The 26274-nt window shown below is 39.8% G+C and overlaps 1 protein-coding gene across 4 annotated transcripts in view; it reads right to left on the bottom strand.

Moving 5' to 3' along the window:
- Window positions 1-7727: 7727 nt before the first annotated feature.
- The window catches only part of ENPP2 (ectonucleotide pyrophosphatase/phosphodiesterase 2), a 71251-nt gene continuing 52704 nt past the window's right edge, over window positions 7728-26274 (bottom strand). For all 4 annotated transcript variants that reach the window (XM_021546581.3, XM_021546577.3, XM_021546579.3 and 1 more), the window contains exons 14-25: window positions 25137-25168; window positions 24173-24300; window positions 22144-22231; window positions 21937-22024; window positions 20794-20966; window positions 20453-20501; window positions 17982-18118; window positions 17369-17504; window positions 16511-16588; window positions 13777-13909; window positions 13019-13175; window positions 7728-8340 (exon numbers count right to left, since the gene is read on the bottom strand). In XM_021546581.3, coding sequence (XP_021402256.1) covers window positions 8170-8340; window positions 13019-13175; window positions 13777-13909; window positions 16511-16588; window positions 17369-17504; window positions 17982-18118; window positions 20453-20501; window positions 20794-20966; window positions 21937-22024; window positions 22144-22231; window positions 24173-24300; window positions 25137-25168 — 1370 coding nt within the window. In that variant the 3' untranslated portion in view covers window positions 7728-8169. The remainder of the gene's footprint in view (window positions 8341-13018; window positions 13176-13776; window positions 13910-16510; window positions 16589-17368; window positions 17505-17981; window positions 18119-20452; window positions 20502-20793; window positions 20967-21936; window positions 22025-22143; window positions 22232-24172; window positions 24301-25136; window positions 25169-26274) is intronic.

Genomic DNA, 26274 nt, shown 5'->3' with positions numbered 1-26274 from the left:
AACAAATCCCAACCAACTAAAAAAATATTTTGGAAAGGAGTGGGTGGATTATTTAAATACCAGTAAGGAAGGCAAACTTCTTAGGATAAGAATGATGTTGACACAAAAGGAATAAGAAGGATAAGAAGATATAATCCGACCATGAACACATTAAGACTTGCCATATTTTATCATTTCAGTTCTGGATTTAGCTTTCACTCAGAGCAGAGAGGCCAAAAGCTTGACTGCAAGTGCTTGTTGCAGTTCCTACTAGAGGTTTCCTAGACCTGCTCTGATCTCAGAAATTCACTACTGAAATTATTTGTACATTCTTTTGAGTGAAATTCAGAAATGCAGCCTCTAAGACTATGTAGTTTGAGATACTTCTTTTTCTGTTAGGTAATGCTTACGGTAAAAACAAAGCTCAAAAACCCAATCCCTTGGGATAATTACACAGTGCATACTTGATGCTGAAATTTTGGGTGGGATTTTCCATGAACCTCTGCATCTTCAACATGTAGTGCAGCCTAGAAACTTCAAATCCCTTTCAACCCTTGTGGTATGTGCTGTGTTATCTTACAGATGACAAGGCTTGAGGTATTTACCCTCATGAATATCCAACTGCCTTTACAAATTCCTGGGCAGAGAGGGAACATCCGAGGCTCTCAGCCTTCTCTGGGGAGCAAATCCAGCATCTCCAGTGGAGCACGCTGGGATCTGCAGCCGCGGCGAATGTGTGAGGTGGCAGAGCCGGGTGCTGTCCCCTTTAGTCATACAGCACGAAAGAAACACTCAGCAGGCAAAAGCAAAGGGGCTATTTCTCCTCCTCCCCTTCCTCATTTTTACCTCACCCTTTCTTACTCCCTCATAAACCTGCTCAAGGTTGCTGACGCTTCTGCTTCTCGTGTGCGATGAAACAGCGTTGAAAAGGAAGCAATTGACCATGTGGAAACAGAATTTTCCTGAGGAGCTCTACAAAGGCCACAAAATGAAGGAAATTTAAAACCTTTTCTGCAACTTCAGCACAAGGTTAAAAATAAGCACACAGAACCCTCAGAATCACATCTCCAGCAAGGAAGACAGTAAACTTGAAATTTGTGTTGATGACATTATTTAATGCACAGCTGGAGGGTTCTGAGACAGGCTGATGATGAGAGCCTGACTATATCAGAGCAGAAAGGGAGAAGCCCACAAGGGACAGCAAACAGGGAGAAGGAATATGGTGGGAAGAAAGATGAAGTAATGGGCAGATCGTAGGCAATACCCCAACCCTGAAAAGATATGTGGACAGCATCAGATACTGGCCAAGGGGAGTGAGATGTAATGAGATTGACCCATGCAAAAGCTCAGGAAACTATCTAAATTTTCTTCCTTAACTGACTGGAGTTTTCTCAATTAATACTCCAAGGATAAAATTCAAAATGGAATTGACTGCATCAGATTTCGGGCTACAGCTGGAAGAATAGCTGATGATTTTGACCACAGGAGGGCTCCAAGGTTTCATGAATGCATATGGAAACCTTTTGAGGAAGGCTAGAATTCGATGATGAGGTGAAAGCCATTGAACTCTTAGGTCAATATGGAGCCCAATATACAAGCCCAGCTGAGCATGCTGCATATAATGGCTTTTTTCATAAACAAAGAAGAGAAACAAAAATAATTATTTTTCTGCAAACTTCTTTTTTCTCTTCTGCCCTAAAGGATCATAAAAATGTCAGTTGTTAGAGCCTCAAACATCAGTGTTTATTCTGGTGTTACCAGTAAGGAGAATCTTAGATTTTTTTTTTTCCTAACAAAAAATGTTTGGGGATTCAGTGTTGATCACATGGGAAAAGACTGATCACATCTGCCCCAGCTGCAGCCCACATAGGTTAGATACAGCCCAGGAGAAGATAACACATCATGTCTTTTTCTCTAGACTCTGCAGAGGCAAACAGTAAGTGTATTACAATCCTGAGTCCAGAAATGTGGCCATGGGGAAACTGGGACAACTGTTCATGTGGAGGAGGAAGAGGAGGATGTAGTTACTGTCAACCCAGAACACCATGTCCATGCACCCAAAACACATCCCAAAAGCCAACTAGAAACATGGAAAAGACTGCAAGTACAAACGACAGTGTGCAACTGAAATGTGGATGAAAAATTAAACCTTATAGTTTTAATAAAGATTTGTAGGGAATGGGTATGTTTCTTTACAGTGTTAGATGCATGTGAGGACTTATTGCCTTTTAATGAACATGTGCACTTTTGAGAACTCTCGATCCTTTTTTATTACTTTTACTAATTTTTATATGCATAGAATTTTACGATAGGTTAATGCATATTTTTTCTGTTGATTTTGCGTTATACTAACAGCTAGTTACAATTGTATTCAGTTTTTGGCAGAAAGTATAGAAAGAACTCTTAGGTTACTCTGCCCTGTGTGTTTTAAGGTTTGAGGAGTTTTTCTTATTTTTTATCTTTTAGTGTGGAAATTTGCATTCTTTTTCTTTAGCTGGGGTAGTTTTGCTAGTGCTGCAGTTACTGGACAAAACAGCGTATTTAGCAAGCTCAAAGTGGTATATTTTACTTAAATCCAAATGGATTTCTACCCTTTTAGATCACTCTGTCTCACAACTATTCTAGAGGTGAAAGTGGACCAATGAGCAGAGGTGATCTGTCACAGTCAATGCTGAGATAGAACCTGAACTTTGGCTCATCTGGATTGAGTCTGAACTTTCAAGTCCCAGAAATTAAATCCTGACATTATGAATAGTTAATTTTCTCTGTTGTTAGCAATGGGCTAGCCGGTCATGGCCTGGGTGGAGAAGTTCTGTTTGATTCATCAGAGCTTTGGCATTCTACCCTCAGTGACATTAAATGCCTTCAGACAAAGACACATACCTGGGTAAAGGCCACCAGATTAAATACTCTGAAGAGGGTTTTTATCTGCAAAACTGGCCCTGAGTTTTAACTGCTCTGGAAAAAAAAATGGGGATATATCTGGATCATCCACATTCTCTTCTATTCAGAAGTGTATAAGACTTGACAGAGCTAAGAGCTGGTAGGCTAACACTAAAGCTATTTGCAGATGATTAATAGATCAAAGCTGAAATAAAACAGGGAGGTCAGCAGGAAAAAAAATAACTCTGTGAGGAGATAAGAGAAATTTCCTATTTCAGGAGACAGAAGAGGTTGAACAGGTTGAAGGTCCAGGAGTTGCTGCCAGAAGGGGACTGGGGCTGGAGATTTATTTGGTGGGTGTGCAAAGCTCCTGTTCCCTCTTCATCCAGCCTCTTCTGATATATCAATCCCCCCCCTGCAGAAGAGGAAATAATTCCCTACTTGCTGCACGCAGCCAAGAAAAAAACAGATGAAAATATCCCCTGAAAAGGATTTAATCCTTTTCTGTTGACAGTTTATGATGTCAAATAATCCCACCTCTTTTCTAGTAAATTCCAGTTCTAGGGTCAATCAGTTACAGCTGTACTAATCCACAGTTACTGACTTCTTTGCCTGCTGATGTCTCCATGGTGAAACCCACAGATGAAACCTGGGTGACCTCCCTCTGCCTCTCCCCACCGTGTTTAGAAAACAACAGATAAGGTAACGCAGTAAGGTAAGGCTCCACAACAACTGTGCACATACCATGGATGCTGTCAGCAGGGCAGGGATTTTCCTTTGTGAGGGCAGGTCTGGATAAGCTACCTCCCAAACTTTTGACTTGTAAAGGGAAAGAAACTGGTGGGTTTTTTAACCACAGCTGACTGTTAAAGCAATGCTGCTTTTTATGTCAACATTCATTTTAGTAAATGTTAGTTTGTACTCTGTAGTGACAGGCTGTTTGCAGTAACCTTGGGAATACTGCTCTTATCTTGTATTTACACAACAAGTGCAAAGAAAGGAGATTAGGTATTTTTCCACAATGTTTAAAAACTCCTATTTTTCTCTTCTCTTGAACAAGGACTGAACTTTTCAAACACATCTCCCTCATTTGGAAGATGTACAGTTAACGTGGTATTATTCATTTACTTGCACATCTATCCTGGTCAGGTTATACTTATATTTTCATGACTATACCACTTCTCTTAGGTCAAGTGCAACAGTGGTCTGAGACTGCAGTAAGTGAAATTGAAACTAGTCAAAAACCAACCTTGACTAAGACCACATAAAGGATGGACAGACAAGTACTGTGGCATCTCTCTGGGATGCAAAAGGACTCTGGTAAGTAACCAGGCCTCCAAAAGCATTTTGATACATGGGATTGATAGAAAACCAATTCAGCATTGTTTATTGCCCCCAAAGGAAAGGAGTTTTCCTTCTCTTGCCCTGTATTCAAATTTTATTTCAGCCACATGATTCTGAAGTTTTGTTTCACAAAACTTACCTTGTGCTCTCCTGACAGTGATAGCACTACCAGAAATTATTTCAAAATGTCACATACTAAACCCTGCACAAGAGCACTGTGACCAGCTTTACAGGCCATACTATATGCATGCCCTTAAACAGATATCCAACCTCTCCATGCCACAGTTTCCTCCATGCCTGTGGTAACAGCAGCCTCCCAGATATGTTGTGGAGTTTCATTTGTCTCTCTGTGCCAAACCAGCAGAATGAACCCAGCTGTAAGTGCCAGACTCTTTGGAAGAGCACTGTACAGGAGCAGAGAGAAAGTGGCAGCTTTGCAACACCCACACCCACACCCTCCCCTGCCCAGCTGTATCCCTCTCCCTCAAGGCAGAGCAAGTGAATTTGCCCCTCTGTTGATAAGGGCTTGCAGGTTTTCTAAAAACTGCAGGCAGGATCTCCTCTGTCTCCAGCAGAAAGGAGCCAAGGAAATCTGCACAGAAGTGTCATACAAATTTAAAGGTGTTTGATGTGGATGTGAGACTGAAGGAAAGGATTTCTGGAACATCAGTTCCTGCTGCTACAAATTTTTTTCTTTCAGTGATGTCCTGCACTGTGTCCTCACTGTCCAAGACGGACACTGCCCAAGTTCCTGTTCTCCTGCAACAGGCAACACTTTCAGAGGGAACCTTCTGCAGATTTCCTGAAAAGATTTTTGCTTCCTGGCTGTGTGCAGGAATTAGAGAGCTATTTCACCTGTTGTATCTGGCAGACTGATGTGTAGGAAGAAACCAAATGCAAGGGAAACTGGGACTTAATAATCCTGCCATGCATATGTATTTTCATTAGTAAAGTCTTAAAAATTTTCACACATTCAGCTGACCAACTGTTTGCATATAAAGCACTGAGAAGCAAGGGATCATGGCAGGACTGCTATGGAGCAGCCTCCAGGGACACAGCAGGATTGGCCTAATTACACATGGTTATTGCTCACACAAAATCCATGTGAATTCTGGAAAAACCTTCACAAGATGGCACAGACCAGATAATTAAACCTTTTAATTTTCTTGTTCATCTGGAGATGAAATTGCTTTATAACACAATGCAAATTGATCTGCTGTTACCAAACCAGAACCAATGTCCAAAAAAGTGCAGAAACTGCTGAATATTGTACCTAACCCCATAAAGAGGCTAAAGGCTGGACATGGAGAAGAGAGAAACAGCAAGTAGAAAGTCTCTAATCAAACTGTTAGCAGGCCAGGATAGAACATAATCATAAGTCATTAAGTACTCTGGTGTTATTAGAACAGGATGAGGACTTTTGCTATAATTTCACCATCACAACCATTCTGTTGGTCAGGTTACTTAACCTGCTTTCAGTGCTTATCTATTAAGGAGATGTGACTGTGGAAAAGGGGTTAAAAAAATTAACAGTTTCCTGTAGCAGGGTTATTCTAATTGCGTAACTACATCTGAAGGATTTTTGCCAGAGCAAAAGGACTCTGCCTGGTGTGCAGGACACCAGAGCTTTTGTTGTTGTGTCAGTGCTCAATTGAACTGCCTCTAACCCATTGAACATGCCTCAAATTTTCATCACCAAATACAAACAGTAATTACCCAAATCCTCAAAAATAGTGTTTGCTTGGCAGAAAAATTCAGTGCTTGTTCTCCTCAATGGACCTCTTGCTGAAGCCAGAGAAATATCAAGAAAAGGTAATATGTAACAGAAACAAGTGGTATTTCATATTTTCAAAATGGTCTAACAGGATTGGAAGGAAGAAGAGTTCCTTCCCTCTGCTAAGCTAACATTCACCCTTGAAGACTTTCAGAGGCAAATTACAAATTATCTTTAAAATACCTGTTGTTCCTGCAGAGCTCATGTTGCTCAGAGGGATTTACAAGGCTTTAGCTTTGCATTAGACCTTTTGGGTTGATAAGGCATCTTTCAATGGGAAAAGTACCCCATGCCATGTGCAGGAGTCACTACAAATATTTCTCAGCAGTTTTTTCTGCTAATGCAGTAAAATAAAACAGCAATACCATGCAAGAATGTGGAACCAAAGGCTGAAGAGAAGTAGGTAAGACAGAAGTAAATTACTAGTATTTACTGTCACAGTAAATAGTAAAAAAAATTGATGTTTCCTTACACACACTAAGCACCACTGTTTAGTGAAACCAAGAGTTAGATTGTCTCTCCCAACCATTTTCAATCACTAATTACATTTCAGAAGCAAACTTCTCTGAACACAATATTATTTTTCAGAGCTTAAATGTTCCTTTGGTATAAATGTCATGTTCTTTTGGGAGAAAAACAAAAGAATTATATAATTTGTTCAATTTGATTAAAACCCAAATAAACAGAGCACCAGATTAATGTGAAAGTAAAACAGCCGTGGTGGTCTTTAGTTTAGTTTATGAACCACCACATTAAATCATTGCTTAAGTTCATGTTGAAGGAATTAGGTCTTAAGAGAAAGTTCTTTTAAATCCAAAGGAAATACCCTTTGTAGTACATGTAAGAACATAAAGTTTATCATGGCAAGAAGCCCTGCTGAAAGCTTTCAGGAAAATATTTCTGTACTACCAGACAACCACAAGAGACAATATTTAAGTTGCAAGAATAGGATGTTTCCCATAGCTTTGTGCAGTTATTAGAATTTCCATCCTAATATTTTGAAGGCATTAAAAAGTATTCAAGATTTCACTTTACTAAATTAAACAGAATTAATCAGATAGAAGATTAAATTTTGTCTGGTCACAAGAGCTTTATTATCTATGTTAACATGATTAATCTCAGTTTACTATTTTATCTTAGATGGATGCTACAGGGATGCAAGTTACAGTTGTGCTAGATTAATTTTACTTAGGAGACCCTGGCTACTTGTCTGTGTATATGGCTGAAATGCTTTCCAGCCCTACCCTCTTCCCTTCAATAGTTGCAATCCTCAAGGAGAAAATAGACACAAACAACTTTCATAGAGAGAGGGAAATGTATAAGTCCAAATGAAGTTTTTACAATATTGTCATTAGTGGGTTCAACCTCAAAGGCATTCTAAACAATAATTTCTCTTTTACATCATCTAGGTACACTAACGCTCCGTAACATATGTCTTCTATAAAAATCCTTTCCACAGTTCTGGGGCATGGCCAAGTGGCATCAGGCATAGGGTGCCCCTGCTAGCTCAGCAAGCATCCTCCCGTCCCAGCTCTCCCCCTACAGCAAAACCTAACCAGTAATGACTGCTGTGGGTATCTATTTTTTGGTCTCATTGCTGAGTACCAGGGCAGGGCACCTGGACCCCTGGCAGTCCTCTTACCAGCAAACCTAAGCTCTTAGGAAGGGCTCTACCCAGGAAGAGATCTGTAAGCTGCCCGCAAGCCCCTCTGAACATCCCTGTGAAAGGAAATCAAAACACATTAAAAAAACTGAATGTGTGGTTTATTATATTTAAGATGCTATTTATCTATAGTGTTTAAATATGTCTGTCACACAGTTATCAGTAAATGAGTGTAATTTTACATGTTCAGTATTTTGATACACAGTACAGGACTACAAATGTGTTAAAAGGAGCATGAGAAATTAATATTTCCTTGATGCACGCATCAAACTTTGCAGCACCACTTAAAAGCTCAGCGTAAGGACTCAAAATGCAGTATTACAAGCACTACTAAATCAACCAAGAGACATACCTATATTAAACATTAAAGAAACAAAACAAATGACACAAAGGTTTAATGTTTAAGATTCGATACAGGATTAAAATACTAATATTTTTAATGTCCTGGCTTCAAATTAATAAATATAAAAACAATATAAAAATATACACCAGTTGATAAAGGGATGCACTGAGTAAGGTTAAAAAGCTAAATTTCACTTTCAAATGTATGCAGGTATGTCTTTAGGGAGAGGATTTCTGTGTAGCTGCGACTGGTCTTTCGGAAGAAGTCCAAGCTAGTGAGCTGCTCGATGTCACGGACACGTGCAGTGTGCATCTTAAGAAGATCTTCAACCCACTTTGATTCATCCTCTGAGTTCTGTGGAAAAGAAAAAAAAAAGTTTTATCACAAGTCTTGTCAAAAATAATCTCCAAAAGCAAATGCAACTTGTCTACGCATTTGTTCCATATTTGAAGAATCTCTGTGCCTTATTCCAGAATGAATAAGGTAAAGAGTTCCAAGAAAATAAATTTGACATTTAACATGCAAGAAGAATCCTGCAATTTTATTTCAGTACTCATTTTATGATGGGGTTGACACAAAGACCATAATCATCTAGAAAAACTAGCCTCAAGTTGCAGGTGTTTCAGAAGAACAGCCATACGTTTTTAGAAGATCCACTGGTCGCTCCATGGTTTTTTATCTCACAGAAAGAACTCCATATTAATCACTTTTGAATTACCAAAGCCCAAACTCTAGGCTGTTTGGCTTTAAATTCTAAGCCTACCCATTATTCTCAACTGACCATTACATCATCTAACACAGTAATATTTTAATCTTTCCATTTTACTTCTAGGGGACCTTTACAATTCATTACACAGCTGGGACAATGGTTTATTATGTAAGTACCTGAAAACTCTTGTGGCTGGAACATACATACTATTCACTAACAGAAAAAAAATTTCACCAAGCATTTTCCAATACAAAGAGAAAAAATAATAAGGAAGGTGATGCTGCCAGAATGTTTGGGGTCAGGTTGTGTTCTCTTAGGGGATAGCATGCCTTGTGCCAGCACCAGCACATGTTGCAGTCATCCACAAACTAAGGTAGCTTGCAAACACATCAGAAAATCAGCCCTGCAAAACACTGCAGTGACTGGCTGTTTGTGTGCCTTAACCAGGCCAGCGACACGTGCCACAAGCATTGCACCCAGGCCTGGGGACAGCACAACGGGGAGCAGACGTGAGAAAAGGACAAAGCAAACAGGACTCTTCCCCTTTGGCCCCTCTGCCTGCTACCTGTGCACCACTGCTATGGAAGAAAGGAACGGTGGGTTGTATCTCGGGTATTTAGACTTTATGTGTGTGACTATTCCTGGAAGTGAACCCTTTCCTGACTGTCTCAGCAATGTCCCCCTACCAAATGATCCTTTCATGGACCAAGACTAAACTCCAGCAATGCCAGAACCTGTCCAGTGCAGTAGTTGAGCCGCAGACAAAGAAGTGGGTCACCTGACAAAAGGCAGGAGGGTGAGGTGATCATTTGCACAGAGAGAACACAAAGTCCCAGACAGATCACAGCTGGCTGCTCTAAAGCAAATGTCCATGACCCAGTCAGCACCTGCTTGGCTCAAAGCTCTCAGCCCCAAACCAGCTCTCCTGTCCATACCACTAACAACCTGAGGACCAAAACCAGGTCTGGAACAAGAAAAGAGAGATGCAAATTAAGAGGGAAGAGGAGGGAGTGCGTCCTGCTCGCTCTCCTTTGCCTGCAGTGCTGTGCTCTGGGGAAGCCCCTGCTCAGCCTCCAGCCTGGCAAGCAGGGGTCTGCGAACAGGCCTCAGCAGGGCTGCCAGTGCAAATGCAGCCACTGAGACATTTTTGCTTTCTTCAAGCCTTGCTTCTGAGCAGAAAATCTGCAGAGCTCAAAAGGAAGTTAGGAGCAAGCTACAGAGCTTACTTTTCTTGAATACAAGCGGTTTGCAAAAGATCTGCAACATGAATAAATCACAGGATGGAGAGGCTTGTTTAACCTAGTCCAGAAAGACAGCATTTGCATGACTCCAGAAAATCAATCAGCTGATCTATGTTTTATTTTTTCCAGTCCACAACTGGCCCATAAAGTCTCAAGCTCAGCAGAAAGGATTTTAAATAGTGATCAACTAACACACTATTACCACATAACAGTGAATGAAGTGTATGCATTTAAAATTACAGTTTTCTCCAGCTTTAGTGCTTAGTCTCACCTCAAAAATAAGGAGAGTTTTAGAAGGAAAAAGTAACAATAGAAAACATGGAGATAAATAGGAAGAAGTGATCAATTAGGAGGCTAACACAAAATCCAGTGGAAAAAATGCCAGATATTCTGCACAATAATCTCTCTGTATATCAATTAGGAAGCTGAACATGATGCATGTAGACAGGTGGGTGAGGAACTGACATAAGAAGAGAAATTTAAACATTTTGCTGAAAGAGAAAACAGTGGCCTGGAAGAATTTTCTAGTAGTTTCTAGGGTTCCTTCAACTTTGGTCTTAAAAAGGATTTTTCTGTAATGTTTTCACACTCACTTCTTGTGCCAAGGTCATTTGCTGCTAGCAAAATCCCCAACAGTTGGGAGCTCCTGTCAATGCAGAGGAAGACTGGAAGAACACAGTGGAAGATGCAGATGCAGGAGCTCCCAGGACAGAATGAAGTTGGGTTATCCAAACTGATATGCAGAACTGAAGGACCTGAGCGTACCAGCTGTGCATGAATGTGAACCTCTAGCTATTATAACACAGCTATGGAAAAAGAAAATTATAAGTAGTATCAGAGGAGTTGTGTCCAGTGGAAAGAAAATAATTTTCATTTTGAGATCTAAGCTGCAGTACTTAATCTCATTCATGATCCAGGTGAAAAAACAGATTGGACTGGATGAGATGCATAGGAAATCTATTCTACCAACAATCTCATCCTCTCTTACATGAGCAAAAAAGATCCTGGATCTTCCATGAATAGATAGAAGTTATATGCCTTGGGAATCATCATAAATCATCTCTAGGGTCAATCCAAGAGAAGGGCTATTTAAGACAGAAAAATGTTGACACAAGGATAAATGGGCATAACCTCACCATGAATAAACAGAGTTTAGAAAAGGAACAAATTCAGATGAGAAGAGTGGTGGTGTTCTTCAACGGCTGTATGAAGAGAATGTGTGTACAGCTAGAGCAGAGCAGAGGGAAAGCTAATATTTCTTCAAATCTTAAAAGAAAACGGTGGAGAGGTTAAGTAAAATTCCTATATTATGCATTTCATCCATGAAGTATGGTGAGGTTTTACGCAATCACTTCTTTGAGCAAATATGGAACACCATGTGGAAAAGCGAGGCTGATGATGGATTTCAATGGCAAAAATTTGCTTAACTGTATTTTCATTCAAGAGTGGTTCTTTGCTATATAAAAGGCATGGACCAATATCTGCTAATGACCTTGCAGAAGCACTGAAGATTCTCTCAAACTGTAAATACGTATACCATATGTATTTACAAGTAGCTTGACCTACAGAGAAGTCTCATTTGAAATATAAGAAATCAGAGACTAAACCAGACCATTATTGTAAAGAGCTCATTAAAAATATTGCAGCCGTTTAAGAGAACTATGACACACAATATAAGGAGGAAAAAATAAATTACTTTGTCATAAAATTACATATGGGCACAGTTACAGAGCAGAGACACTAATAACTACCAAAATAGTAACTTCCAGATCACTAACTGGATCTTGATTCAGAGCAAAACAGTCCAGGAAAAAGCCACAATGCAATATATGTAGGATTTCTGGAGACTTCTGGTGAAAAACGCCTCTGCCCAAAACAGTTGAGATCCAAACAGGGCCAAACCTGCTCAAGAGAGAGGGATACTTCTCCAAAAGCATAGGCCCTAAAAGCAAGCAATGTTTGATGAATGAGAAGGAACCAGTGCACAAGGTCAATTGTGCTCAGAGATGGAGTAACTATTTCTGTTTGTAGCTGGAATAGTCTTAATGTTTTTTGCCAATAGAAAATTTATAACATTAATGCCTTCATTCAGGAAATGGTTGTTTGGTGAGTGAGAAAGAAACAGTGTTCCAGGTGAATTCTGTACAGAGTTGAAATGACTATTTCTGCCTGTAGCTGGAATAGAAGTCATAACTCTTTTGCCAATACAAAATTCATAACATTAATGTGTTCATTCAGGAAACAGTCTCCTGGCAGCCCATAGTGAAGCGCCTGTGTGCAGGAATCCACACAGCTGTGTAATGGAAGAACAAGTTCAGGCGGAAGGACAAGTCTAAATACAGCTGCCTGGGAGCCCTGCTGTCCTCGTGGAGTGCCAGAGCCCACGGGGGACCCAGCACCCTCCTGCCACACAATCAGCTGCCAAGTGTGAGCTTTCTGCACTGCTGGCCAGACCAAAGCCTTCATCAAGATTCTAACAGCAGAGGATCGTGCATCCTAATGGAAGATAGAAAAGAAACCAGGAGGGTATTTGGCCATCTCTGTAATAAGAAGCCAAACTTTTCCCTTGAATCAAGGTGTTCTGCAAACAGCAAGAATTGGCACTCTACCCTTGGCAGGTTCTAGCATATACTTTTAATACTGTGTGTGTTGGATGTAATCATGTTGACTGATGCATCCAGACTGCTCTAGCAGACAGATTGCATTGTATCTGCAAATGGAAACTGACCTCCATAAAAACATCAGGCTGGCTGCCAGCATAGTATATTTATGCATACAGCCTCCCCCCAGTCTGTTCTGAAGTTCCACTGTAAAATGTAGAATCCTACAGACAAAAAACAATGCTGCCAACATATTGTATGGCAGTACTTCGAGACAATTTTAGGTGCAGTAATAGTTCCATACTTTTGCTGCTGTCATGGAGGAGTGCTTTTGTCTAATGAGCTACTGACATTTCAACAGAGGCACAACCCTGTGCTTCCCATTGAAGACATTAGTGAACACATGCTTCTAATAGTAATGGGTTTTCACATGTCTCAGGGACATGTTTACCACAGGGCTGCAGTAGCACAACTAAACTTACATTGCAGCTCTCATCGTTGTCAGGCCGGTGGGGAAGGATGTATGAGAGAACAGAGAGTGGTCCATCACACTTGTCAGCTGGCTGAGTGAAATCTAAGCAGCTGGTGATGATGGCATAGTAATGCGTTGGAACAGGGATTGCACTGCCTTCCACAAACCTGGGGGAATAAAGCAAATATTTATCCACAAAGGATGAACTTGTTTGGAAGAAGGTTACACAAATAATATAGTCTTTCCTCTCCTACGTGTGAGGACACACATACATTGTTGAAATGTGTTTGATTCCTGAACACTATTGAAAGGGAGCATCCAATTAGCTCACACTGTGCTGCTGAAATATCTCATGCAGTGCTGAAAGGCTTCTTCAGTTCACAGACATAGAGAGAATGCATTACTGAATTAACAAAAGACTTGAGCATGTAACTCGATAGCACAGCTCTTAAGTTCCTCCTCCTTCTTAAATTCTCCTTAAGTAAGGAGAATTTTAGAGACAATAGACTATGTGGAGCCAAATTGAACTTCATCTGGAGGATGAAAACAATTTCAAAGTCAAGGTGAACAGCTAACTGCTGAATTGTAATTTTCTTATTTTTACCATTGTCCTACCTACACTGGGCATTCAGCCCCAATAACTTTAGAAAGAGCTAGAAAATTATGTCTCCTCATAAAAAATTAAATAATGTGCGGGTAATTAATTGTTTAAGATAATGTCATCATTAAGAGAAGCAGCAGCAAACCAATTTAAAGACAAACCCTTACTGTTTTATTTTGTCAGGTGTGTCATGTAAACCATCATAGTCATAGTCAAAGATTGGTCCACTTATAACATTGACTCCATTTCGTTCAGTGGCATATCTCTTCACCAAAACCCTTTGGAAATAGTTCCATACCTCTGTGGGGAAAAACAAACAAACAAAACAAAACAAACCCAAACCAACCAATCAATCAAAAGTAATAAAAAAACCCCAAAACCCAAAACAAACAGAAAAATCCCAACCAAACAAAAACCTCACAACACACCAACATTTGGATAATTCAAAACATGTCAAGATTATAAAGTTTTTTCTTCCTCAAGATAAAAATCCAGAGGGTATTATTCATATGACAGTAGGGAATATGAAAGACTAAGCATTACAGAGTTGCTGCAGCTTCATTCAGTTTTGTCAATAAAGCCTATTCAGACTTTGTTCTCAGTTGATTTTTTCCCCCCAACCGCTGATAAAGGAAATACATGCTACCACTCCAAGGACAGCATTGTCATAGGCCTTGCACAGAGATTCTGCTGTTCCTTCACCAAACTGGAGAAACAACTATTCACAGGTTTTTGATATCTCTTTAAACACTGCCTTTGTCTTTGTTATCTCCTTATAGGGAACTGTGCTGGGGTTGTGTTTAGGGGGTTTTTATTAATCTTAAAAAGGATACAGTACCGCAATTAAAAGCTAAAACCAAACATTTTAAAAGAAAGAGAAATACAAATTCATTGTTAAATTCTTCTTCAATATAAAATGTTTAACTTTTAAACTAGGTGCCATCAAGGATGACCAAAGTCATGTCATTGCAGCAACCTTTGGGAAGAGCATGATACACTTTCTCCCACTGTGTCCTCCTCAAAAAGTTAAGATTCTCGCACAGATGGGAAACCCACTGGAACCTCCAGTGATATAATTATTTTCTTCTTTTACTTTTTATTTTAACTAACAGAAGTGTGGGTAGACAAAACTTCTGAGACTTGTAAGAATTTAACTCTTCTCTTGCCAGCTCAGACCATTAAGCCCATGGTTCCCTGGGGCTGGTGGCAAGACAGCCTTAGAAAGGCCCCTTGGACATAGTTCCAACATTGCTCAGTGCCACATGCAGAACCAGCTGGGGCTGATGCCCAGGGCTCCACCAGCAGTGCTCTAACAAAAACCTTAGCCTAATCATTTGGCAATACCACTCCTCCAGCTGCTCACTCCTCCAGTGCATGTGCTTTATCAATGAAAACAGTTCAAAAAAGAAAGACTCCCCCTTGTTCCACTGCCTCGAGTTTTGTATCTAAATCAGATTGCAGTTCCAATTCCCACTGCAACCACATACAGAACAATGCCAGGGCAATAAGTGGCCAGCCCAGGGGTATCATTTTTGGAGCTGCAGCAGAGCACGAGCTGCTTAAGCCAGTCTCATTAGGGAAAAAGTGGACACAGAATTATTGCCAGTGGGAATGGGATGGGACAGTGAATTATGAACACAAAGCAGAGGAGGGGGCCTCTGCAGCCAGCACTACCACCAAAGCCAGTGCAGCATAGCACTGCCACCTCCTATTTAACCTGTTTTGGAAAGAAGATCCATATAATGAACTTATACTTAGCTCTCAGCACTGCAACCTGTACACATGGAGTGCTTTGTAATTCTCCAGGAATGACAGTGGTACCAAAATTTGCTTGTAAGGAATCTTTCACATGTGATGAAGAAGGCCACTAGACAAAATGAGCTGCTAGAGGTAGGTTGTTCTCCTGTGATTAGCATTTCAGCCAGATACTTAGATTAATATTAACATTAAGAGCATTTTTATGAAGTGATTCAGGAGTGGGAAATCCCTGATAATTTTTCACTCTTTAATCAGTCAAGTGCTTTTGCTCAAATTTCCAGCAAACATCACCACTTGGTCCTACACAGAGGTTTTTTCAGTTAAAAACACTCTTTATTGGTTTTAAAAAGGAAAAGGCTCCCACAGGCTTTGATGTTTATCCAAACCTCTCTGGCCTAAAATCTGAATTGGAAATCTCACAACAGGCTCTTGAGATTCTTCCAAGTCTTGTCAATCCCTGCCAAGCCAAAAATGCCACCAGAATAGCCTGATGGTTTTCCCACCTCTTGGCAAGACTAGAGAGAAAAAGGATGTGCAGACAAAAGAAATGTTAGTAATATAACCCTGCAGCACTGAAAGTTTCAGACAGGTTTAAATCATCCCTCATTTTCCATAAATGGGTTTTCTTCTCTCTCTCTCTTTTTTTTTTTTTTTTTTTAAATAGGTAATAAATATGTTCAGTCTCCCTCTAAGGGCATGGATAGAAAAATAAAATGTAATCACTTGTCCCTGAACTACAAAATACCAAGGGCACACTCCCAGGCTTGTGCAATCTCTCAGGCTCCAGTTGTTGCCTAAGAATGTTCTGCACTAGCTTGGGCTACAGACAAGAGAATCTGAATAGCCTTACAGAAAGTGAATTACTGTGGCACAAAGCACAACTGTGGACCTACAGCATGGCTGTGCCCTTACATTAACCCAGCACCAAGGAAAATAAACCTGTCTTAAAACTTAAGCCCTTCTTGTGGCATTTTGCCTGACCATACCTAGCACTATACAGGTGTCCACAGGTACTAGCTGCTGGCTACAGGTAACTGAATTTAATGTTCTAAACTTATCCTATCAATTCATTCCATAATCCAACACAAAGTAAAAAAAAAGCTTGCTGGTAAAGAGAAGCATAGCCATGGAAACGGCACTTACTTTTGAAGGCAGGATACATTGGAATGATATTTGTTATTAGAAAAGCATCGTACTTTGCTTCTGCAGAGGAACTTAATTCTGAAAACAGGGAAACAGAAAATAATTAATAAGATTAAATATAAGAACTTCAGAGAATATAGAAATGTTTTGAAAATGGCTTCAGAGATTAACCAAGGGTAATACCATAATCTAAACAGCAATCTGTTATATTCAGAAGTGCACACTACATACACAAAATTTGTCTTTAATGTGACAGCTGAACATGGAAAGGAAGAATTTTATCTTTGCTTCAACTTCAGTCAGTTCAAAATATTTTCATATAGCTTATCTATTTTTGCTGTCTTAAAAAGCAGAGACCTCTGTGGGCTTTTATAAAAGGCGCCAACAATTTCTTGGGAGAGGAGTGCGGGATTATCTTCTAGTTCTGAGCAAGCCTCTGCATGAGTAATTCCATTTCAGAAATCCACCATAAAGTATTTCAGCCACTGAGTGAGGAAGACAGAGCAATAAAGTTCTGAACTGTGAGACAGTTGTGCCCCTTCAACATTTACTAATCCCAGATGATCATAGATCCAATACTGCAGCAAAGCAAGTGCATCAGGAGACTCAAGGATGCTTGTTTTACTCAGGTTTTCTATTCTCACTATTTCTATAGGATGGTAAAAACTTTCACAGTATGTAAGAATCTAATTTGGATTTATAAATTAAAAATATGTTTATCTTACTTGTGTTTGAAATCAAAATTAGTCTGTTTATATCTGATGGAGTTTGCCTGAAGTATGTTCACACCAAAGGTTTTCCCTAATAAAACAAGAAAATTACAAAACCCCTAGGTACTAAAAAGCTATCTAAACTTACGAGGAGGAAAAAGGAATCCATAGGAGAGCTGTTTGTCGCCTCTGTAGGCAGCACAGCTCTGGCTGTTTCCTGGAGAAATGCGGAGGTCAGGCCTCACACAGCTGGCCAGATGCTCTGGGACACCTGATACCTCTGCCTGCATTGAGGAACAACAACGGAGACAACAAAAAAAAGTACTTTCAGTTTTTACAGATAAAAGGAAAGTAGGTCATACCATTGACAGACTACACAGAAGGCTATACATGCAGCAAAATAAACCACTTGGCTGTACAGCCAAATCCTGCTCCTGCATTGCTGCACAGCCCCTTCTTCAGGGAGCAGAAATCCCCATGGGAGAAAATTCAAATGAAGTCACTCACAATAAAACAAACCCCTGCTGAACAAAACTTTAAAATAAAATTAAAACAGGAGAAGAAATACACAACGCTTCCCCTTAAAATAGTTCTCATTAAGAAAATAAAATAATTTGATCATTGTTTACACTGGTACTTGACAATTTCTGGTGCGAAAATTTCCCTAGGGATAGGAAGTTTAAGGACTTCAAAAATATAGATACTGAAGAAATCTTCCCAAGATTTTTAAAGCATGTTTCAAGAGTAGAGAGAACACTAACCTGTTTGGAAATAGTGTAGGATGTCCACAGAGGCATCAGGAATGTTTCACTGTAGCCACTTTCAAAGTCATGGTGATGCAATATATTGTATTTTGTGCGGTACAGTACCGCAGGGCGTCCATATAAAAGATGCTTATCTAAAAATCAAAAGAAATTACATTTATGTTTATCACTGAAAATCTTAAGGATGAAAAAACAAGGTGGGGATTGGCTTTCCATCGGATGTTGATTTTTTCAGTGATCATTACTGGGATACTGACCCTAAATAACTACTAAGGAAATCTTGACAGAGAGAGAACAAGAAGTCTTCAACTGTTCTGGTTGCGATCCCATTATTCCAGGTTCACAAACACCCTTAGGGATTAAAAGTCCCTTTTACACTTGAAAGCTTCGTTTTGTCACAGGGTGGAGAGAGGATGTTTTTTCCAAAAGCTGGAGACTCTTTAACAGTCTTTGTGTCCACATGTCAGTCACACATGAGGTGGTAAGCACTTTCTTTTCATAGCTTTAAATCAGTCCCTAGTCTAACAGTCCTGCCACTCTTCAGTGGACTTTCTCTACTTCCTATGTCTTCTGTAAAGACTGTCTCAAAAGTCCATAATATCAAAGAAAAAAAACTAAGGAAAAAACCTTTTCCTAAAATTAGCTACAAAAAGATGCCTCCAGCTCTGTAAAAGCAGTTCTTCTTTCTTGGTGGTATGTTACAGTTAAATGTCCTTAGATAACTCTGACAAGCTTGCTTACAAAAAGACAAAAACATTGAAAGGGGTAGAAGAAAAATTAATTTCCTGGATAAATATACTATGCTGGATAATCTTGCATTGTCCTGTACAGTCCATTGAATTTGATAACCTTTTGGCAAACACACTTGGCTTGCTTTTTTGAAATTAAAACATAGAAACAAGGAAAGTGGCCTAACACAGTTCCCAGATAGGCATTTAACCTGAAAGAATAGGGCATGTTTCATTAGTGCTTGAGTACAAAGAGAGGATGTTTTTATAGGGCACAAAGAAAAAAGTAGGAAAGGCCTACTCTAATGACAAAGATGATAAACTTGCTTTTTTCAATAGAAGCTGAAGTAATCTTTTCCTTCTGCCTGTGAATATCAATATGGTGCATCATGTTGTAAAGTGCACCATGAAGGAAAACATAACTTGCATGAAGAAGAACCACTTGTTTAAATAAGGACACATCATGCCATTTAACAGAAAATTGACAAATGAGCAAGTACAACTGGTTTAAATGCTTACATCTTAAAATATGCCCAAAATACTATTTTTGTATTACTACAGAAAGAAGTTGCAATTAGAACAGTGAGGGTGCTTTCTTCTGATGCTATAAATTGCCACAGTGAGGAGTAGCTCTTCATTAATTGGGAAAATCAGTATAACAAGATGAAAGCTGCAGAAAGACTTACAAAAAACTTACAAAAAAAAAAAACTTACAAAGAAGAGGACTAAGCTCACCTTTAGAAACTAAAGGATAGGCTGCATTGCCCATTCACAACAGAGAATCAGAAAATATCTTCATAAGGGAATGAAAACAAATCTCCTTAATCATCTGAACAATGCAATTTGAGGTACCTCAAAAAATCTTTGTCTAAACTGAAAGCTTCAGAATTTGCTAATTTGGACAATTGTTATGGTAAGGGAAATGCTGTGAATTGTTATGCTGAACTCGATCACCTCTGTGAGAAGGAAAACTCTGCTTTGGTGAGCCTTTCAGTCAGCAGTGCTGCTCAGAAAAGCAGCTCCCATCCCCTATCCTCTCTCCTATTGCTCCACTTTACCCTGGACCATGGCCCTGATGCAGCTGAGGGTCCATCCACACAGAAGTCAGTGCTGGCACACAGCAGGAACTAGTGGCCAGGAGAGCTGGGAATGCTTTCTCCTGGGAGTAACATTGACTTGAACACTAAAGAGGAAAAGAATTGCACTGAGCAGCTTGAACTAGCAAAACACTTGTTTCTTTGTGCAACCTGCACCCTAAGAGCCAAGCAATAAGATTCTTTCAGGGATTGTCAAAGCAACTGTAGCATCACTGTAGGTGAAATCTAAGGCTGGAAAACAATGGTAAAACCCAGCCCACAAATACAGTCTGGTTTCTTCCTCATTTACAGCTGAACAGAGTACTGCCTCATGCACCATCTCCTTTCCTCTTCTCTCTGCCTTCACATCTGGGCTTAAAACTTCTAGAAGTGATGGAATGGAAGAGCTATAACTCACATTGCTTTGAACAATGCTTTAGTCTTGGTTCAGCAAAAGGTAGTGTGTACTTTCTCCAGTGAGCAGCACTTCACCTTGCCCATGAATCTCACATGTGTCTGTGGGCTACCTTGACAGGTACTCAAAAAGACAGTTTACTACACATTAACTAAACCACACCAGGAGTTGCTCTGGTATAAATGATGCAAAGTAACTTACAAAAGAAAATTAAATTAGCTTTCATCAACTGAGGCACCAGGCTCTTACCTTCTGTTCCTTTGACATGAAAGCGTTTGTTGAGTTCATCCAGCTTGTTCTTCTCAAGAACAGAAAAAAAAGGAACGAGATTAGGACTACTGAAGCACTCTGGAATTTTGTTTTACTAGCATCTAACAAAACAAAACTAGTGCTATAAGACAGGATTTTCCTGTCTCCTCTTTTATAAAAATCCATAGGTTTTCCAAGGGGGCCCCAAAGGGGGCACAAAGACTCCACAGGAGGGACTTGGGAATTCTTACAGATCAAGCCCTCTCAAAACAATAAAATAGCTACAGCTTTACCAAAACTACCACTAATAGTGGAGGCTTCCACAGATCCTACACACCTACCTTATCATCACATGTACATCCTATGTCGAAATCTGATGCAGAAGGTAGAGCTACAGGATACAGTGGTTTAGCAACTTCATCTGGCACAGTTGGTTTATAAACATTGGCTCTCAGCAGGTGATTTAAACTTCCATGGGTGCCATTATTGGGAGCAGGTTTTAGTCCAAGCAGATCTATGAAAGCACCAAGGAAAAATGAATGGTGATTACACTCCAAACATATATTCAAGCAGCAATTCTATCAAGCCAACATATTTCTTAGTAATACTGTTTATACCTACAGCTTGTTAGTGAAAACTTTTAATGTAATAAAACACTGATTATTTTTTTTTGTCCAAATAATAAAACTGTAAATGTCACATGAATAGTATCTTTGCCTTTATAACAAAATGTTAATTTGCATCAAGACACTGGAAAAGTTTAAAACTGGACAAAGTTTTATTGTAACAACTCCTTCACCTTCCAGTGCAAACCTGCAGTCCATGTGCTGACCTCACACCTAACATCTGCAGCACAGTGATTTCTAAATAAGGGCTAACTACCCCTTAGGTAGTTAAATATTACATGTTTGGGGAAAGAAGGTGAATTACACCTCTGAAACACCTTAAAGTTTTATTGTGAATTACACCTTGAAAGTTTCATTGTTCTAGAAAATCAGTACTAAAGAAAAGACCCTAATGAATATCTGTATACATCATCAGATTCATGAATATCTGTATACATCATCAGATTCTTCTTCACAGCTTCAGTACAAATTCGGGAAACATAATCATACAGGGAAATGCCATAGAAAACAAAGTGATCAATCTGAACTGCTGCATCAGATGTGCAGATGTAGAAGCAGTCTCTGAACAGAAATCTCCTTCCTAGACAGCTGAGATGTGGACACCAGACATTGTAGAGGTGTCATTTGATCTCTGTCAAGCTGAAAACATCAAAACTATACTAACTGCCTTTACTGGCCAGTTCCAGAGCAAACTGAGGCCCCTGAGAAGTGCCTTCAGCCTTCCTGGTAAGTGTTTGGGAAAGGGGGACTAGGGAAAAAAAACACTGAGAGGAAGTCAGGGCATAAGCTCATGGCTGCCTAAATGAAGCCCTGTTAAAATAAGTTGCTGCTTTTCAATTTCTCAACTAGGCAGCTTACCACACATGACGTTGTAAAGTTCAATGTTTTCAAAAGGAGGCACTTTGGTCTTGTACTTGAAGGTAGGGCCATAACCTATAAAAACAGTCTTAAAAAAAAAAAAAAAAAGAATGGAAAGAATACAAAAGAGCATTAAAATTTAGAGAGTTTTCACTGAATATTTACATTTCAGAGATCTTCAATGACCCTCCCAGACGTTGCTCATACCTGCATGCTGTTTATCTTGTTGTCATAGCCATGGTCTCCATGAAAGAAACATTTTCCTGTTGGTTTCTTGTAAACATCCATGGCTTTCCTAAATTGAAAAAATTTTAGAAATTTTCTTCAAAGGTGGCTGACCTGGCAATATCCTTCTGAGCAGGAAGGATAAGGTTACAGGGCAATGCATTGTAATAATTTATCTTTCATGAGTAGCAGTAGTAAGGACTTGCAGGCTTATACAGCATCCCCAGGGTTTCTCCCTCTACTCCCACTCTAAGGAATAACTCTTATTATTGATAAAACTTCAGTATCTATTACTTTCTCACATTTTCTCATATAATCTCCTGCAGACTGGAAGCGTTGGACTTCCAGTCCAACAGAGGCTGCTCAGAAAGCACTTTTCTGTTGTTACAAAGCTGCAAATGTCATACAATGATATAAAGTGCTTTCACCTGTTTGCCTACAGCCCAATAAGCAAAAATGGGTAACAGAAAAAAAAGAAATTAAATATATTCATGAAGACAAATAGCTGGATAATAAGTGCTGTACTATAGGAATGCTAATTATCATCTTGTTACTGAGATGGAGTTTTTTACAAAATACATGGAAAAATATTTATTTTGTCATAGGAGTTATAATCACCAACTTATTTCAGAGTACTTCTATACAGTTTTATAGGGCCATGTGCAGGGAATACATGAAGAGGGCCACATTATCCTACAAATTAATTTCTTCATCTGCAATAAAATAATGCTCAAAGTCAAAGTTTGATTTTGGCCTTATAAATTACTAGACTTGCAGCAATTAGGGCTGTAACTACAATTTTCCTGTAACTACCAATTACATTTACACTAATGAATGAATTACTGGTGAATGAGATCTCTGAAAATTAATAAATAAGCAAAAGAAAGACTGATGTAAGTAATAAGAAATTACTAAACGTAAATCAACCTGGGCAATCCCATCCATTCCAGTACAATTCTTAACACTACAGCTTTTATAGACCTAAAATTCAGAGTGTGATTCTTTGACATATACATAACCCCAACCACGGGGCAGCCTGCCAGCAGTCCCGTTATGCAAGAAAGCAAATGGGGTTTCTCATTCACTGCTTCAGCAGAGTGATCCTTGCATAATTCATGGAAAGATAAGCACAGATGTCAAAAGGCATTTACAACACAGTCTGTGTTTGCCTGGCAGGTATATGGGCAAAAAAATCCAACCATAATTTAAAGCTCATAACAGTCCACCATGAGCCAAAAGCTGTATAATCTTCCAAGAAGCACTGAGTCAGATTAATGCAAAAGACCCCCCACCACTCTCATATTGTAACACACCACATGTCAAAGTATATTCAAATAGAAAGCTGTGCACCATCCACAATCAAAGGCTATTCCTCTCCTGTTCACTCTATATGTGTATGTGCCAACTGATTTTTCCTCATTCCATTTTTAGCTAACTAATAAACACTGCACATATTCTATAACCAAAAATTCAGAGTCATAAGGCTAAGAGCAACCCAAACCAGAGTTTTTGCCTGAGCTAAAGCATCCTGGCTTTCTGTGGATTTGTTTTGCAATGCAATACACTGCCAGCACAGCACTTTGATGGCCACCCTGCTATATTCTTCCACATGTTCTCAGACATTCATCCAGTCTGCCAATATCTTCATTTTCTTTCCATTCACCTACTGCATCCACTCAAACTCTTGTTCCCTAACATTCCCTCACCACATAAGCCTGCCCATATTCCCTGCTTCCCTCTTGGACTAAGCTTCCACCTCATTAGAAAGATTTATCACCTACATTTAAGCTAATCAGTCAAAATCACTAAGCTGCTTGAGCAAATCAGTCTGGGTTTCTACCTCTTATCCAACAACTGATTTTCCCACACTTTGAAATACTTTCTGTTCTCAAAACTCCTTATTCTCACAGGGTAGAGTAGCAGGATGCTAACAGACAGGGCAATCCTAAGTGTCCCATTTCCTCAGAAGAGAAGACTGGAAATCAGGATGGAAGCAAACACAAAGGTTTACCTTGCCACGTGCCATTTGCGATCCACCAGTAAATGGACATCCTCAATCCTTCGGTTGTTGGCATAGTGCAAACGTTTAGGCAGGTGCTGTTTCAGGTAAGGCTTGAAGTGCTGGTCAGGCTTTCTACACTGAAAAATAAATGGTTACAAATAGCATGCTGTCAATTAGCTTAAGATGCACACAAAGCCTTTGACTACAGAAATCAAGCTGTTAAAGTCATTACTGATGGTGTCTGGAAAACAAAGTGCACACCTAGAGTACTTAGTCCAGTTATTTCTGTGCAGTATTTACATGCAGCCAAGGCCCAGAGAGCCATTCAAAGATGTATTGGGAAAGTTTATTCCTGTGACAGTCTATGAAACCATCAAACAAAGTATCACACATACGTAACTCACACTTGAAGAATTTTATTCTAACTGAACCAAAACTTAACCAAAACTTAAGTTCCAGCAGAAACCTGAATGCTCAAAAATACACCTCATCTGCAGATATATTTAAAGCCATCTGGTTACAAAACTTGGGGGGTTTGTTTTGATTTTTTTTTTTTTTTTTTATTTTAAATTTAAACACTTTTCTTCCATTAATGACAAGGTTAGAGTTGAAGGCTATCAAAAGCACTTTTTCAGTATCTTCAAAGTGCTAGTAAAATGTTTACCCTAAAATATTTTTTTCCAATTCTGAAGCAATGAATAAATAGACTAAATTCAGGGAGTAAAGACAGTCCAGGAGATTCTATTTCTGCACTGCCCAAAAAGGTTATAAAAGCTACTAGAGCAGCAGACAACAGAAAACATAACAAACATTAATCTGTGCTCATGAAGGACATAATTTAACATTCTTTATTTATAATAATGGTTGGTTGATTTTCCTGTCTAAAGAGTGAGAAGAGAAAACTGAATAATACCAAGAATCAAGAAGTGAACAGTGAAGTATAGACAGATGTCTCCCAGTCCTAAATACTTACTGTAAGGTTGGCAACAATCATTTTAGGGTCATCTGTTAAACAAAGATTAAAAAAATAGAAAAGATTAAAAATTTTCGAAAGAAACCACAAGGTTTACATAAGCGTACTTCCTAATACTTCCCTGACCTTTATGAAAAGTTCTTTGTATTTATCATAGAATCACAGAATCATTTGGGTTGGAAAAGACCTTTAAAACCAAGTCCAACCCTTAATCCAGCACTGCCAACTCTATCACTAAACCATGTCCACAAGTGCCCCATCTTTTAAATACCTCCAGGGATGGTGAGTCCACCACTTCCCTGGGTGGTCTACTCCAGTGCTTGACCACCTTTTCCATAAAGAAATTTTTCCTAATATCCAATCTGAATCTCCCCTGGTTCAACTTGAGGACTTTTCCTCTTGTGCTGTCTTTTGTTACCTGGGGGAAGAGACCAACCCCACCTGGCTACAGCCTCCTTTGGGCTGTAGAGAGTGATAATGTGCCCCCTGAGCCTCCTTTTCTCCAGGCTGAACACCCCCAGCTCCCTCAGCTGCTCCTCTCAGACTTGTGCTCCAGACCCTTCCCCAGCTCTGTTGCCCTTCTCTGGACAAATCCCACCCCCTCAATATTCTTTTCTGAGTGAGGGGCCCACACATGAACCCAAGATTTGAGGTGCGGCCTCATCAGTGCCAAATACAGACAATTACAGGACCAAGACAATCTCTGCCCAGGTCCTGCTGGCCACACTGTTTCTGATCCAGGCCAGGATTCCATTGGCCTTCTTGGCCACCTGGGCACACACTGGCTCATGTTCAGTCCCTGTTGACCAACACCCCCGGGTTCTTTTCCAAGGGCAGCTTTCCAACCACTTTTCCTCAGCCTGTAGGACTGCATGGGGTTGTTGTGACCCAAGTGCAGGATCCAGCACTTGGCCTTGTTGAACCTCCCACCACTGGCCTTGGGCCACTGATCCAGCCTGTCCAGATCCCTCTGCAGAGCTCTCCTACCCTCCAGCAGATCAAAACTTATGCCCAGCTTGGTGTTGTCTACAAATTGATTCAGGGTGTCGATGATCCTCTCATTCAGATCATCAGTGAAGACATTAAACAGAACTGGTCCTGATACTGAGCCTTGGGGAGCACCCTGGGCCCAGCCATC

This window comes from Lonchura striata, chromosome 1 (genome assembly GCF_046129695.1).
Source record: "Lonchura striata isolate bLonStr1 chromosome 1, bLonStr1.mat, whole genome shotgun sequence".
Taxonomy (NCBI): domain Eukaryota; kingdom Metazoa; phylum Chordata; class Aves; order Passeriformes; family Estrildidae; genus Lonchura; species Lonchura striata.
Note: the sequence above shows the minus strand (reverse complement) of the source record. Positions and strands in the feature narration are given on the sequence as shown.